The following is a 14,161-nucleotide window of genomic DNA, read 5'->3' as shown; positions in this document are numbered from 1 at the left end:
CAGTGAATATGTTTATGTATATGTGTGTCTATGTGTATATATATTTTTTATTTATTTTTTAAATTTGAATTTCTATTATTATTATTATCATTATTGTGTTTTGTGGTTGAGGGTGGGGGGAGGTTGATGGGGTTGGGGGAGGTGCTGGGGATGTCCTCTTGAGGGTGGAGAGACCTATTGGGGTGGGGATTCTTCAAGGAGGCACATTCAGTCAAACTACTTTAATGACTCATTCATTGGCAAGATAAGAGAACTTAGGGATGACATGCCAGCAACAAATGCTGACACAACACATCCAAGTATATTGGACCAAATTATGAAAGACAAGAATTGTACTTTTGAATTCTGTAAAGTCAGTGTGGAAGAGGTAAAAAAATTGTTGTCGTCTATCAACAATGACAAGCCACCGGGGTCTGACAATCTGGATGGAAAATTACTGAGGATAATAGCAGACGACATTGCCACTCCTATTTGCCACATCTTCAATTTAAGCCTACTAGAAAGTGTTTGCCCTCAGGCCTGGAGGAAAGCTAAAGCCATTCCGCTACCCAGAAATAGTAAAACCCCCTTTACTGGCTCAAATAGCCGACAAATCAGCCTGTTACCAACCCTTAGTAAACTTCTGGAAAAAGTGGTGTTTGACCAGACAATGCTATTTCAATGTAAATAAATTGAAAAACAGAATTTCAACAAGCACTTACACAAGTGACTGATGATTGGCTGAGAGAAATTGATGATAAAATGATTGTGGGGGCTGTCTTGTTAGACATTATCGATCATAGTCTGCTGCTGGAAAAACATATGTGTTATGGCTTTACACCCCCTGCTATAATGTGGATAAAGAGTTACTTGTCTAACAGAACACAGAGGGTGTTCTTTAATGGAAGCCTCTCAAATATAATCCAGTTAGAATCAGGAATTCCCCTGGGTAGCTGTTTATTAATAATATGCATGTCAATCTCTCCTGGTTGAAAGTGGAGGAGAGACTGACTTCATAACTACTTTTATTTATGAGAGGTATTATTGACATGTTGAATGCACCGAGCTGTCTGTCTAAACTACTGGCACACAGCTCGGACACCCATGCATACCCCACAAGACATGCCACAAGAGGTGTCTTCACAATCCCCAAGTCCAGAACAGACTATGGGAGGCACACAGTACTACATAGAGCCATGACTAGATGGAACTCTATTCTACATCAAGTAACTGACACAAGCAGTAAAATTAGATTTAAAAAACAGATTAAAAAAACACCTTATGGAATAGCGGGGACTGTGAAGCAACACAAACATTGGCAGATGCATACACACACATGCACACACACACACACACACACGATAACATACGCACTATACATACACATGGATTTAGTACTGTAGATATGTGGTAGTGGTGGAGTAGGGGCCTGAGGGCACAGAATGTGTTGTGCAATCTGTGAATGTATTGTAATGTTTTTAAATTGTATAAACTGCCTACATTTTTCTGAACTAAGCTAATGGGGTTCCATAATAAATACAAAATACAAATAGTCATAGTTTTGTTTATTATATTATTATACATTTATTATTATTGTTTTCTTCTATTATTATAACAGTTTACTGTGATTATGGATATGCACTCATGTTGACTTACATATTCTTTTTTGCCCAGAGTACAATTTTTTAAATGTATTATTGTTACTATTACTACTGTACCTACATTCTTAAAAACTAAAACAGAGAAAGTGTAAAAAAAAAAATGTAGGAAAGCCATTACAGCGAAAAGCACGATAGGATGAGGGATAGAGAGAACAGTAGAGGGCTCTGAAAACTATTATTTCTGAAATAACCACTTCCTTTTGTGATACTTCCTGTAGAACACATCAGAGGGCATGCATGATAGGTCAACAAAAATGATTCTGAAGTGTGCCAGGCCTTGCAGTCCCAAGGGGGGGGGGGGGGGGGGCTAGAATAAAATACTTTCTGGGGCACACACTACTGGTCAACATGAGCTACCAAAATTATTCTGAAGTGTGTCAGGCCTTGCAGTCCCAAGATAGAAGGGGGCAGTGGGATTTTGTCAGGCAAGAAAATTGCCTTGCCGAAATCCCTTTCTCCAATGATACTGCCAGTCAAAGTAGCCACCCATTTCCTTGATGACAGCTTTGCACACTCTTGACATTCTCTCAACCTGCTTCACCTGGAATGCTTTTCCAACAGTCTTGAAGGAGTTCCCACATATGCTGAGCACTTGTTGGGTGCTTTTCCTTCACTCTGGGGTCCAACTCATCCCAAACTATCTCAATTGGGTTGAGGTCGGGTGATTGTGGTGGCCAGGTCATGTGATGCAGCACTCCATCACTCTCCTTCACAGATCAGACATTCCAAAATTCCATTGACACCATTTGGCCAAGAGGCAGAAGTACAGCTGTATCTGTGTGGTTTGCTACAATATTTCCGGTATATGAGAATAAACATTTTCTCAATTCTCATGATGCCCACAGAACTGCTGACTTGCAGCTATGTATACTACTGGCCACAGTGAGGCAACGGAACAGTGCAGTATCAAACCTATTGAGTGGTGTCTCTTAAAGGATTCAGAGGGACATACAGTAGACCCATACTTTCAAGGGATTCCATTTTTTTTAGATAAAAATGTCATGGTGAGTATGGAGAAATAACAACCTAATTTATACATAAACCAATCAACACAATTGTATGAAAAGAAAACGTTTATTGAGAATTCTGAATCCTGGTCACTCTTCCACAGTTTCAAAAAAACACAGACACACATTAATCATAATCTTGACAAATCATCCTTATTGTTCTGGATCAAAACATATCAAGAGTTCTACTTTTTGCAACAAGGAATCAAAAGTACACCTGTAGTAGGGCGCCAAAACCCCAACTGCATCACAAAATAAAAACAGATTTTCTGTCACTAGATTTTACATAAATAATACTACAATAATGTGTGGAGGGACACCAGTTAAATCAGTGCAGTTGCGGAGAGATGGGTACTGTTGCAGTGATACTAACCCAGCAACATGTGACAGAGCTGACATTCTCACTGTGCCGCACAAACAGGACTGTTGTTTTGGGTGACACACAGAGACAGCAGGTGATTTTGTTATGTATTTTCCCGGTCCTTCTAGAACATTGAATTCATTTCTGGTTTATTCATGTCTATCCTACATCTAGCGTGTAAAAATGCACAGCTATACTATGCCCTAGATGTGGACTTCCTGTAAACCACAGCACCTGTGCACTTTCTCAAAGTTTAAGGCAAATTTGACAGAACACTTGTATTGTGAATGACCGCCTTGACACACTGGCGTCTGAGTATCACACAATAAAAGAGTGATACAAGCCTGCACGAGTGCCTTGGTAAAACAATGGTTTACAGAAGAGGTGAAATGGCAACACCCTCAGTGACAAACTTTGTCCTTATCATCATCATCAACCAAGCGGTCTCTGAGTGCCAGCCACAGTGTACATGGGTATGGGGGGGTAGCGGAGGAATTGTTATTCAACCAGTGGTGATGGTCTACCACGACCCTTTACCAAACTGTGCCAAAGACAGGACCGAAAACAACTCAACGTGGAGCGAGTTCATAGGGGCAACATGTGGTAATATCACTAAAAGAAACAGCAGCGTCAAATCCAATAACATCCATGGACTTTCTTCCCCTACCCCTTTTATGTTTCGACGCTGATGAGTTTGGTGACGTAGATGCATGGAATCCTAAATGCGCATGTGTGTGTAAGGGTTTGGGATCGAAGCTGGGCGTTTTTGTCTTTACACATTGTTCTCAATCATCCTAATCTAAACTAAATAATAAAGTCTGCAGAACAGAGAGGAGGCATCTGTAAGGAGCTTTGTGCAGATGACCCGTCTCCTCAATCATCCCTTTCTCTTTCTCCCACTCTCGCTCTGGGCTTTAGCGGATGGCTTTGACAGGGCTCTTGAAGCTGGAGGCTGCTTGCAGCTGGAGCTGGTAAGCCATGGGGTGGATCTTGAATCCATAGAGCCTGTTGTGAGGACATGAGCATTCATTACATCTTGATGAGAGTGTGACAGGTGTCTATAAAGAGATTAGCATTAATGGTAACATTTAATTTACATGACTCTTTCCTCTGGTATGTACTTGGAATTTCTTAGAAAGTTATCTGTTATCAATGAGTAGAAATTAATCGAGGACCTTTTTGCTTTCAGTGCATTACGTTGACATGACTCGAAAATGCACACCCCTATTGTAGGGTGACACAGTTGTACTGACCTAGGCACAAACTGGTTGGCGGGCCTCTTGGGCCTGTACTCTGGGTGCACCATAAAGAGCATGTGGGGGAATCCAGTGCCAAAGTAGGCCCCGTCCGTGTGGTGGTGCCGGGAGGACTTGGGAGTGTACACGTCCATACACTTGGGGCAGTACAGCTTCACCATAGCCTCGCCCGGAATGTCCGACAGACCTAGGGAGGGATAGGGGGAAGGAGAGGGGAAATAATTTTGACACATTACTGGTCTGAAGTTATTATGAAATGCTCGGGCACACTATTGTATTCATCCATGTCTCTTGGAAATTAGATTTGTTGTGATATGATACATAAAAACCTTACACAGAGGATTCAGAGATACTGTACTGTATAGAGGATCTGCTTTGCATAGTTTGGGTTATGAATGCTGCAATGTGGCTGGATGATAAAGACTGACCTATGAACATGCAAAGCCATGATGCAAATAGTGCTCGGAGGTGGATCAAAACAACCACACAGTGTCAACTGAGTGGTAATGGTTCAAACAAGACCAACACACACTCACCAATGGGAAGCATGGGCTGGTTCTCACAATAGACTCGGGGGCAGTAGCCAAAGTCCCCCTGCTGATACTTCTCCAACTGAGAAAAAGAGATGGAGATAAATTGAGAACGTGAAAAACGTTTCCAGAAAAATGCTGCATATATTTGACATGCAGCCTTTCAGCAAACATTGGAAACAGAAAAGGGTAGTTGCTGTACCATCTGAGCGATGCCCCGGTTGGTGAGGATGTATCGTGCATGGATCAGCCCGTAGAGCATCTCTGCTGCCTGCTCTATGAGGTCACTCTGGTTAGGGTTGTCCTCCAGCTCCTCATCTGTAAAACAAAGAGATGGAACAGGTTATAAGAGAGGGGAAGAGGCCATTCATATGGGGCGGCAGGGTAGCCTAGTGGTTAGAGCGTTGGACTAGTAAGCGGAAGGTTGCAAGTTCAAACCCCCGAGCTGACACGGTACAAATCTGTCGTTCTGCCCCTGTTCCTAGGCCGTCATTGAAAATAAGAATTTGTTCTTAACTGACTTGCCTAGTTAAAAATAAATAAATGTTGATTTGATTTTAAAATTACTAAAGATTACTCACAAAAGCAGAATTGTGCACATGTACATAATAATGGGTATAGACCCATTACAGAAAGCTGGGCATATGACACTTCACAGGAGAGGCATTTCAACTTAATGTTTTCTGCAGAAATCCCTTCTTGAACATGTGAACTTACTAATAAATAATAATAATAATAATAAACTCGTATGTACTCTGTAAGGCTTTAGACGCAGGTGCGTGATAAATGGTCCATTCTAAATCAAAACAAATTTCACATATATTTAGTATATGTAAAGACAATATTAAATCAAGAATAGTCTGATGGGTGACAATATTAGCCTGTCACTTGTGAATGATGCCCAGCAAAATTACTGCCTATTTTTGGGCGACTTTTTCGAATCAGTCGCAGCCTAGCCCATAGGCCTATATATTTTGATAAGGTTTGTATCACAACTAAAAGTAACTTCTTAAAATGAAGCACATGAATCCGCTTTACAAGGGGTATAGAGCCTAACTGGCATACTTAAGCAGTGTGTGAGTTTCAAGTTTGGTGAAGATAATTTAACATAAAAATGCATTTATAATTAAAACATTACATGCATAATCGCATTTGCTGTCACTGTTTTCCGCTAATGGAACATTCACGCTTATAGTCTAACTGCCATGTGTGCATTGCTGTGCTTATGAATGTGAAGAAATAGCTTAATAGTTTATCAACATTTTAAGCTGAAACGTTCTGATCTGTTGTGTCAGCCACATTGCGTAAAACAGTTCCGGACTATGTTTGGAATATTTATTTCCTCTCACAGAATAGGTCAACTTTTATACTATGGGGGATAGTAGCTTGACATATGTCAGTGCTTTTGCTCCTCAGTAAAAAAGTACATGACAGCCCACTTGGATTTTGCCAAAAGACACCTAAAAGACTCTCAGACCATGAGAAACAAGATTCTCTAGTCTGATGAAACCAAGATTGAACTCTATACCGTGAATGCCAAGAGTCACGTCTGGAGGAAATCATGCTGTGGGGATGTTTTTCAGCAGCAGGGGCTGGGGTCACTGAAAGATGAATGGTGCAAAGTACAGAGAGATCATTGATGAAAACCTGCTCCAGAGTTCTCAGGAATTCAAACTGGGGCCAAAGTTGACCTTCCAACAGGACAACGACCCTAAGCACACAGCCAAGACAACGCAGGAGTGGCTTCGGGACAAGCCTCTGAACGTCCTTGAGTAGTCCAGCCAGAGCCCAGATTTCAACCCACATCGAACATCTCTGGATAGACCTGAAAATAGCTGGGCAGTGACACGCCCCATCCAACCTGACAGAGCTAGAGAGGATCTGCAAAGAACGGAAGTAACTCCCCAAATACAGGTGTGCCAAGCTTGTAGCGTCACACCCAAGAAGACTCAAGGCTGTAATAGCTGCCAAAGGTGCTTCAACAAAGTACTGAGTAAAGTAAATATTATTTGTTTGTTTTTATGAATTAGAAAACATTTCTATAAACCTGTTATTGCTTTGTCATTATGAGGTAATGTGTGTAGATTGGGGGAAAAACAATTTTAGAATAAGGCTGTAACCTAACAAAATGTGGAAAAAGTAAAGGGGTCTGAATAATTTCCGAAGGCACTGTATAGCCCAACGTTTGTAGAACAACTAAAGTTACATTAGTAACTCTGAATTAATCAAATAGGAGTACCTACGGTACCAGTAAAGGTTTGGACACAGCTACTCATTCAAGGGTTTTTCTTTATTTTTACTATTTTCTACATTGTAGAATAATAGTGAAGACATCAACTATGAAATAACACAAAAGGAATCATGTAGTAACCAAGAAAGTGTAAAACAAATCAAAATATATTTTAGATTCTTCAAAGTAGCCACCCTCTGCCTTGACAGCTTTGCACACTCTTGGAATTCTCTCAACTTCATGAGGAATGCTTTTCCAACAGTCTTGAAGGAGTTCCCACATATGCTGAGCACTTGTTGGCTGATTTTCCTTTACTCTGCAGTCCAACTCATCCCAAACCATCTCAATTGGGTTGAGGTCGGGGGATTGTGGAGGCCAGGTCATCTGATGCATGACTCAATCACTCTCCTTCTTGGTCAAATAGCCCTTACACAGCATGGAGATGTGTTGTGTCATTGTCCTGTTGAAAAACAAATGATAGGCCCACTAAGCCCAAACCAGATGGGATGGCGTATCACTGCAGAATGCTGTGGTAGCCATGCTGGTTAAGTGTGCATTGAATTCTAAATAAATCACTGACAGTGTCACCAGCCCCACATCTCCTCCTCCATGGTTCACGGTGGGAACCACACATGCAGAGATCATCCGTTCACCAACTCTTCGTCTCACAAAGACACGGTGGACTCATCAGACCAAAGGACATATTTCCACCTGTTTAATGTCCATTGCTCGTGTTCCTTGGTCCAATCAATCTCTTTTTTATTAGTCTCTTCTTCTTGTCCTTTAGTAGTGGTTTTGTTGCAGCAGTTCGTCCACGAAGGCCTGATTCACACAGTCTCCTCTGAACAGTTGATGTTAATGTGTCTGTTACTTGAACTCTGAAGCATTTATTTGGGCTGCAATCTGAGATGCAGTTTACGCTAAAATCAAATTTTATGCCAATTATAACAGGTTTAGGCCCTAGCGTGAAAAGCTTACTTTATTAAATAAAATATTTACTAAAAATACTAAAGTAAAAAAAAAAAAAATGGTATTCTTGATACTATAAAATAACACCATGGAATTCTAAGCAAGTTTGTCTGCTATATGAACTAGTGTAGCCCACAGCCATTTGGCATTGCCAGATCAGGACCTAACATAAGGATAACTAAGTATGCTATTCTGTTCTTTTGAAGTGGACTACATTTTCTTCATATCATGAGTCTTTAGACCTGTCTAAAATAAATAATGGATTTATTGTGAAGATGTATGCTATATAAGACTCTTTAAAATGTAGATGTTCCAAAGGCCTGCATCAGTGGCTTGTTGGGAAGCCAGGAGATGCTAAATATGTTTTAGTTAATTAACGGTCAATTACAGTGAGACCAACCAGTTATTTCCTTGACAATCACTAGCTGACAATTTTTGTGACCGCCACAACCCTAGATGCAACCATAACATTGGTATTCCGATCTCGATTGTGTGGAATGTTCTGTACTTCCGAGTGCAGTAGAGATGGTTCTAGAGTTGGTCTGACCTGGTTCTAGGTCCAGGATCATGTCCAGAGCCTGGCGGTAGTGGGGAACCTGCTCATTGAGCCCAGTCAGGTTGAACTTGTCCTGGATGTAGTCCTCATCCACCTGTCAATGGAGGAGAGGACAGAAGGGGTGAAACAAATTAGAGAAATATCAGACCTATTCCTTCTTGAAAGAGTTTGTGTAGTAAGAGGTGGCTGTGAATAATACGATTTTGTTCCAGCCCTCAACTCACCACCTGCCCATCAGGTCCTTGCTTAGCCGAATCAGGTTTTTGCACACACAGGATAAGGGTTGGCCACCCATGTCTTAGCTGACATTAACTTTTTGGTCAATGAGTGACAATATTGCTCTGGGTGCTGTTAGATACTGACCTCACAGAAAAACTCGTTTCCCCTCAGTCCACAGAACCAGGAGATCCATGACACTTCCTCTGAACTGCTCATCTCGGGAGACTAATGGGTAAAGACATTCAACACAGACATAGATTTGAGCCTATTGCAACTCTTACCCTAAGAGGTCCCCGGAGCTTGCTGAGTTTCTGTTCTACTTGATAATTTATTGCACCCACATGGTGTCCCAGGTCTAACGCAGTCCATGATAAGATGGGAACAATGACAAAAATACAGTGGACTTGACTTTGAGGTCCAGAGTTGAGTTTGAAGGGTCGATTGAATTCAGTTATGTGAAAACGGACTGAACTTGATAGTTTAGCAACACAAACTTATTATAGGTCGCTAACTACACTCAAGACACTTTTCTAAAACATAACAGAGCAATTATCTAGATAACTAACTTAGAACATGTTAACTATAAGAAGCTTACCTACTAGTTAGCTCGCGCAACCCACCGTGCAAATGTGTGACTAACGTTACTGTAGCTAGTTCAAATAAAATTGGTAGTTGACATTGGAAGCGTAAGAAATAAGGATATTACCTATGTCACATCAACAATCGTAGTTAGTAGCATACACAAGAGTTATGAGAAATGACCAGCAGGAGAAAATGTTAGCTACATCCTTAGCTAGCTAGCAGTTACATTCAATATGGCGCAACGTCCAAACTAGGCCGGATGAAATTTGTTCAGTTTTTAATCGCAAGTCCTCTAAAGCTATATCATATCTCATATGAAAACATATAGTAATTTGGGTAACTTACCCCCTGTTACGTGATTTTCACACCAATAAAATGTAATATTTTGTGTTGTAAATTAAAAGGACACCACCTCCCAGTTAACCACTGCAGAGGTACTCGTTTTCGTTGTAGGCAAATTGATGACGTACAAATTCAGAGACACGTCCAAGGATACTGTAGTTTTTCAACAACTACATTTTTTTGAGTTATCAACTGAAAATCTGAAAAACGTAGGTTTTATTATATGACTAATATATTGTTAAGTATTAAATATAGGGTGGGAACAGAAGTTATAACAAATGTATTTGATATTTCCTCCTTTGCTTGTAATGACTTTACTACTTTGGGCAATGCAGGAATACGGTTCCTCATATTTTTGGGTCCTTCGTGAATCATGCTGTAACAAAGGTGACCAAGTTCTGTAGTGGTGGGATTGACTTTACATGGCTTGCAGTAGCCAGTCAATTCTTATTAATGTAGTTTTCTTAGTCCAGATTTCAATAACACCATAGCTGAGCAGTATTCCCCAATCAAATAAATTGCAAGGTCCTGTCCTCCATACACTAATCATCAATCTGCAAGACCATGATGTGTATTTGGAAAGTATTCAGGCCACTTTAAGAGACACCGCTCAATAGGTTTGATACTGCACTGTTCTGTGGCATCACAGAGAAGCCACTAGTATACATAGCTAGCTGCCCTGCAAATCAGCATTTCTGTGAGCATCTTGAGAATTGTGAAAATGTACACTAATCTTCTCATTCATTTCCTGTCCGATACTGGAAATATAACAAACCCCTCAGATACAGCTGTTCTTCTGCCTCTTGGTGTGGTGTCAATGATGTCAATGGTGGTGTCAATGATGAGCTGGATAATACATGCAGATCACTTTGGTATGTCTATCTGCCTGATCTGCGATTGTTTACTATACAATGTGAAGGAATAGTCACAAAGGGCTTATATCTGATGTGCAAGACTGTTTATTTGTGTGTGTGAACATGCATGTACATACAGGCATAGACATGCGAAGTATGGGTGCTGGAGGTGCTGCAGCACCCCCTGTTGGTGAGATGGTAACTGCAATAATGTGTCAAAGAATATAACATTTAATTACATTATTGATATAAATGATCATGGGTTTGGGGTAGGGTAGACAAAAAAAACATTGGATATTTATAGAATATATGGGAACCATTCTGTATGGAGAGCTCTCAGCTCTGTTTTTAAAGCGGTGATATGCTCTTATCTTTTCAGTTGTAGGGGTTTGGAGTCAGACATGTATTCTGCTGGACAATAAACAGTTTAGTTTGAGTTGAGTCGGGTCCCTCTCTCTTCCTCTGTCCTTCTCCTCGCTCCCATAGGCAGCGCATGATTTAAGTTGGGGGAAGCATATTCTCACCATAAAAATGCACCTTTATAATCAAGCATTTCATGCATCTTTCATTGCATTGAGGCTTATGTAAAATAGCCTACTATTTCTACTATGTTGAGCAGATTGGAGTCATAATTTAGGCTAATAATATACAGTGCCTTCAGAAAGTATTCACACCCCTTGACTTTTTCCCACATTTTGTTGTGTTACAGCCTGAATTTAAAATGAATTACATTGAGATATTTTGTCAACAATACCCCATAATGTCAGAGTGGAAATATGTTTTTTGAAATATTTACAATTAATAAAAAAAGAAAGGCTGAAATGTCTTGAGTCAATAAGTATTCAACCACTTTGTAATGGCAAGCCTAAATAAGTCACATAATATGTTGCATGGACTAACTCTGTGTGCAATAATAGTGTTTAACATGATTTTTGAATGACCAGACCATCTCTGTACCCCACACATACAGATAATTGTAAGGTCCCTCAATCGAGCAGTGAATTTCAAACAGACTCAACAATAAAGACCAGGGAGGTTTTCACATGACTCAAAGATGGGCACCTATTGGTAGATGGGTAATAATAAAAAGAGACATTGAATATCCCTTTGAGCATGGTGAAGTTATTAATTACACTTTGAATGGTGTATCAATACACCCAGTCTTTTCAGTGTCTTGAGGGGGATAAGGCATTATTGTGCCATCTTCACAACTTTCTCTGTGTTTGGACCATGATAGTTTGTTGGTGACGTGGACACCAAGGAACTTGAGACTCTCGGCACGCTCCACTACAGCCCCATCGATGTGAATGGGGTCTGGTTCGGCCCTCCTTTTCCTGTAGTCCACAATCATCTCTTTTGTCTTGCTCACTTTGAGGGAGAGGTTGAGGTTGTGGCCCGTCAGGAAGTCCAGGATCCAGTTGCAGAGAGGTGTTTAGTCCCAGGGTCCTTAGCTTATGGTGTTAAATGCCGAGCTGTAGTCAATGCACAGCATTCTCACATAGGTGTTCCTTTTGTCCAGGTGGGAAAGTGGAGTGTGGAGTACGATTGAGATGGCGTCATCTGTTAGGGGCAGTATGCGAATTGGAGTGGGTCTAGGGTTTCCAGGATGATGGTGTTGATTTGAGCCATGGACCAGACTTTCAAAGCACATCATGGCTACCGACGTGAGCACTCCATAGCTCTATATTTTCAAGCATAGTGGTGGCTGCATCATATTATGGGTATGCTTTTAATGGTTAAGGACTGGAAAGTTATGATTAAATAGAAACGGAATGGAGCTAAGCACAGGCAAAATCCTAGAGGAAAACCTGGTTCAGTCTGCTTTCCACCAGACATTGGGAGATGAATTCACCTTTCAGCAGGACAATAACTTAAAACTCAAGGACAAACCTATACTGGAGATACTTACAAAGAAGGTAGTGAATGTTCCTGAGTGGCCTGGTTAGTTCTGACTTAAATCTGTTTAAATCTATGGCAAAACTTGAAAATGGTTGTCTAGCAATGATCACCATCTAATTTGACAAAACTTGAAGAATTTTGAAAATAATAATGGGCAAATGTTGCACAATCCAGATGTGGAAAACTCTTAGACTTACCCAGAAAGACTCACACCTGTAATCGCTGCCGAAGGTGCTTCCACAAAGTATTGACTCAGGGGTATGAATACTTATAAAAATCAGATATTTCTGTATTTCATTTAAAAAATATATATATTTGCAAACATTTCTAAAAACATGTTTTTCCTTTGTCATTATGGGGATTTTGTGTGATTGTGTGAGGAACAAATCTATTTAATCCATTTTGAATTCAGGCTGTAACACAACAAAATTAGAAATAAGTCAAGGGGTATGAATACTTTCTGAAGGCACACTAACTCAATCACTGTTCACAAAAAATACTGCAATGTTCAATGCATGGCTGAGCGTGTAGTGGCATAGAGCCGTGGAGGCTCCTCAGAGGAGGACCATCCTCCTCAGCGAATTTAATAAAAATGGAAACTTTTTAAATGTTTATCCTTTTTTACATAAAACTAGACAACATATATCCACATCACCAAATAACTTAGTAAAACACTTCTGCAATGGTCTACAGTAGCCTCAGCAGCACTCTGTAGGGTAGCACCATGGTGTAGCCAGAGGACAGCTAGCTTTCGTCCTCCTCTGGGTACATTGACTTGACATGATCCAACCTATTGCACGACAAAACCTATTCCCCCTCAGGAGACTGAAAAGATTTGCCGTGGGTCCTCAAAATGTTTTACAGCTGCACCAGAGAGCATCCTGACCGGCTGCATCACTGACTGGTATGGCAACTGCTCGGCCTCCGACCGCAAGGCACTACAGAGGTGTCATCGGAATTTCATAATTCCTATAATTAAATTCACTCAGTCTATTTTATAAGAATTTGTAAGATTCCTATTTGCATAAAATAGACAGAGACCAACCAGTCTTATCAAAATTAGATAATAGTATTTATTCTCGGAGCTCGCTCCCATGGAACCACAAACAACAGTTTATATACAGAATATGATGTCATAGGTTCTAAAATGTCCTTCCTCCTATCAACCAGGACAAAGCAGGTTCAAAAGTTTATTCCAACCCCCTAGCTCGCTCACTCCAGATACACACTTATTTCAAGGTTAACTTCTGAAGTCTTCATCTATCACTATTCAGCAGACAGTTCCAGATAATGGAAAACCTAGGGAGACACTCGCTGCCTTATCTAAACATCCCAGAGCTAAGTTGAGTCGGTTCAACCACAGGTTAACGACCTTCTTTGCTTACTTAAAAACCCACAATCCATTCCTCCCCAACCCAGCTGGAATGGTATTTATTATGTTTAATTACCCCCTGTTTCATGCTACACAATCCCTTTCTTATGAATTAACATTATTAATCAGATATAAAACAGAGTAGATTTTAATTAGTTATAGTTCTATTTAAATGTAGATATTGTTTAGTCATTATTCATAAAATTCCTAACAAGAGGGTAGTGCGTACGGCCCAGTACATCACCGGGGCCAAGCTCCCTGCCATCCAGGACCTCTATACCAGGCCCTAAATATTGTCAGACTCCAGACACCCAAATCATAGACTGTTCTCTCTGCTACCACAT

The 14,161-nt window shown here is 40.5% G+C and overlaps 1 protein-coding gene across 1 annotated transcript; it reads right to left on the bottom strand.

The window, feature by feature from the left end:
• Window positions 1-2,698: 2,698 nt before the first annotated feature.
• Window positions 2,699-9,826, bottom strand: LOC139391999 (casein kinase II subunit beta). The gene is made up of 7 exons (XM_071139628.1): window positions 9,696-9,826; window positions 8,913-8,993; window positions 8,541-8,643; window positions 4,997-5,112; window positions 4,801-4,876; window positions 4,262-4,451; window positions 2,699-4,013 (listed from the first exon to the last, which is right to left on the bottom strand). Exons 2-7 carry the CDS (start codon window positions 8,982-8,984, stop codon window positions 3,923-3,925), a joined length of 648 nt encoding a protein of 215 aa, XP_070995729.1. The 5' UTR covers window positions 8,985-8,993; window positions 9,696-9,826; the 3' UTR covers window positions 2,699-3,922.
• Window positions 9,827-14,161: the final 4,335 nt, after the last annotated feature.

Source organism: Oncorhynchus clarkii, chromosome 32, assembly GCF_045791955.1.
Source record: "Oncorhynchus clarkii lewisi isolate Uvic-CL-2024 chromosome 32, UVic_Ocla_1.0, whole genome shotgun sequence".
Lineage (NCBI taxonomy): Eukaryota > Metazoa > Chordata > Actinopteri > Salmoniformes > Salmonidae > Oncorhynchus > Oncorhynchus clarkii.
Note: the sequence above shows the minus strand (reverse complement) of the source record. Positions and strands in the feature narration are given on the sequence as shown.

What these genes read in the sequence shown, in the direction of transcription:
- LOC139391999 (XM_071139628.1), bottom strand. Translation starts at nt 8,984, where the DNA reads ATGAGCAGTTCAGAGGAAGTGTCATGGATCTCCTGGTTCTGTGGACTG. An exon ending in ACCGGGGCATCGCTCAGATG is followed by an intron (nt 4,877 to 4,996) that starts GTACAGCAACTA and finishes TCTTTTTCTCAG; the next exon opens with TTGGAGAAGTATCAGCAGGG. An exon ending in CCAGCCCATGCTTCCCATTG is followed by an intron (nt 4,452 to 4,800) that starts GTGAGTGTGTGT and finishes ATCCCTCCCTAG; the next exon opens with GTCTGTCGGACATTCCGGGC.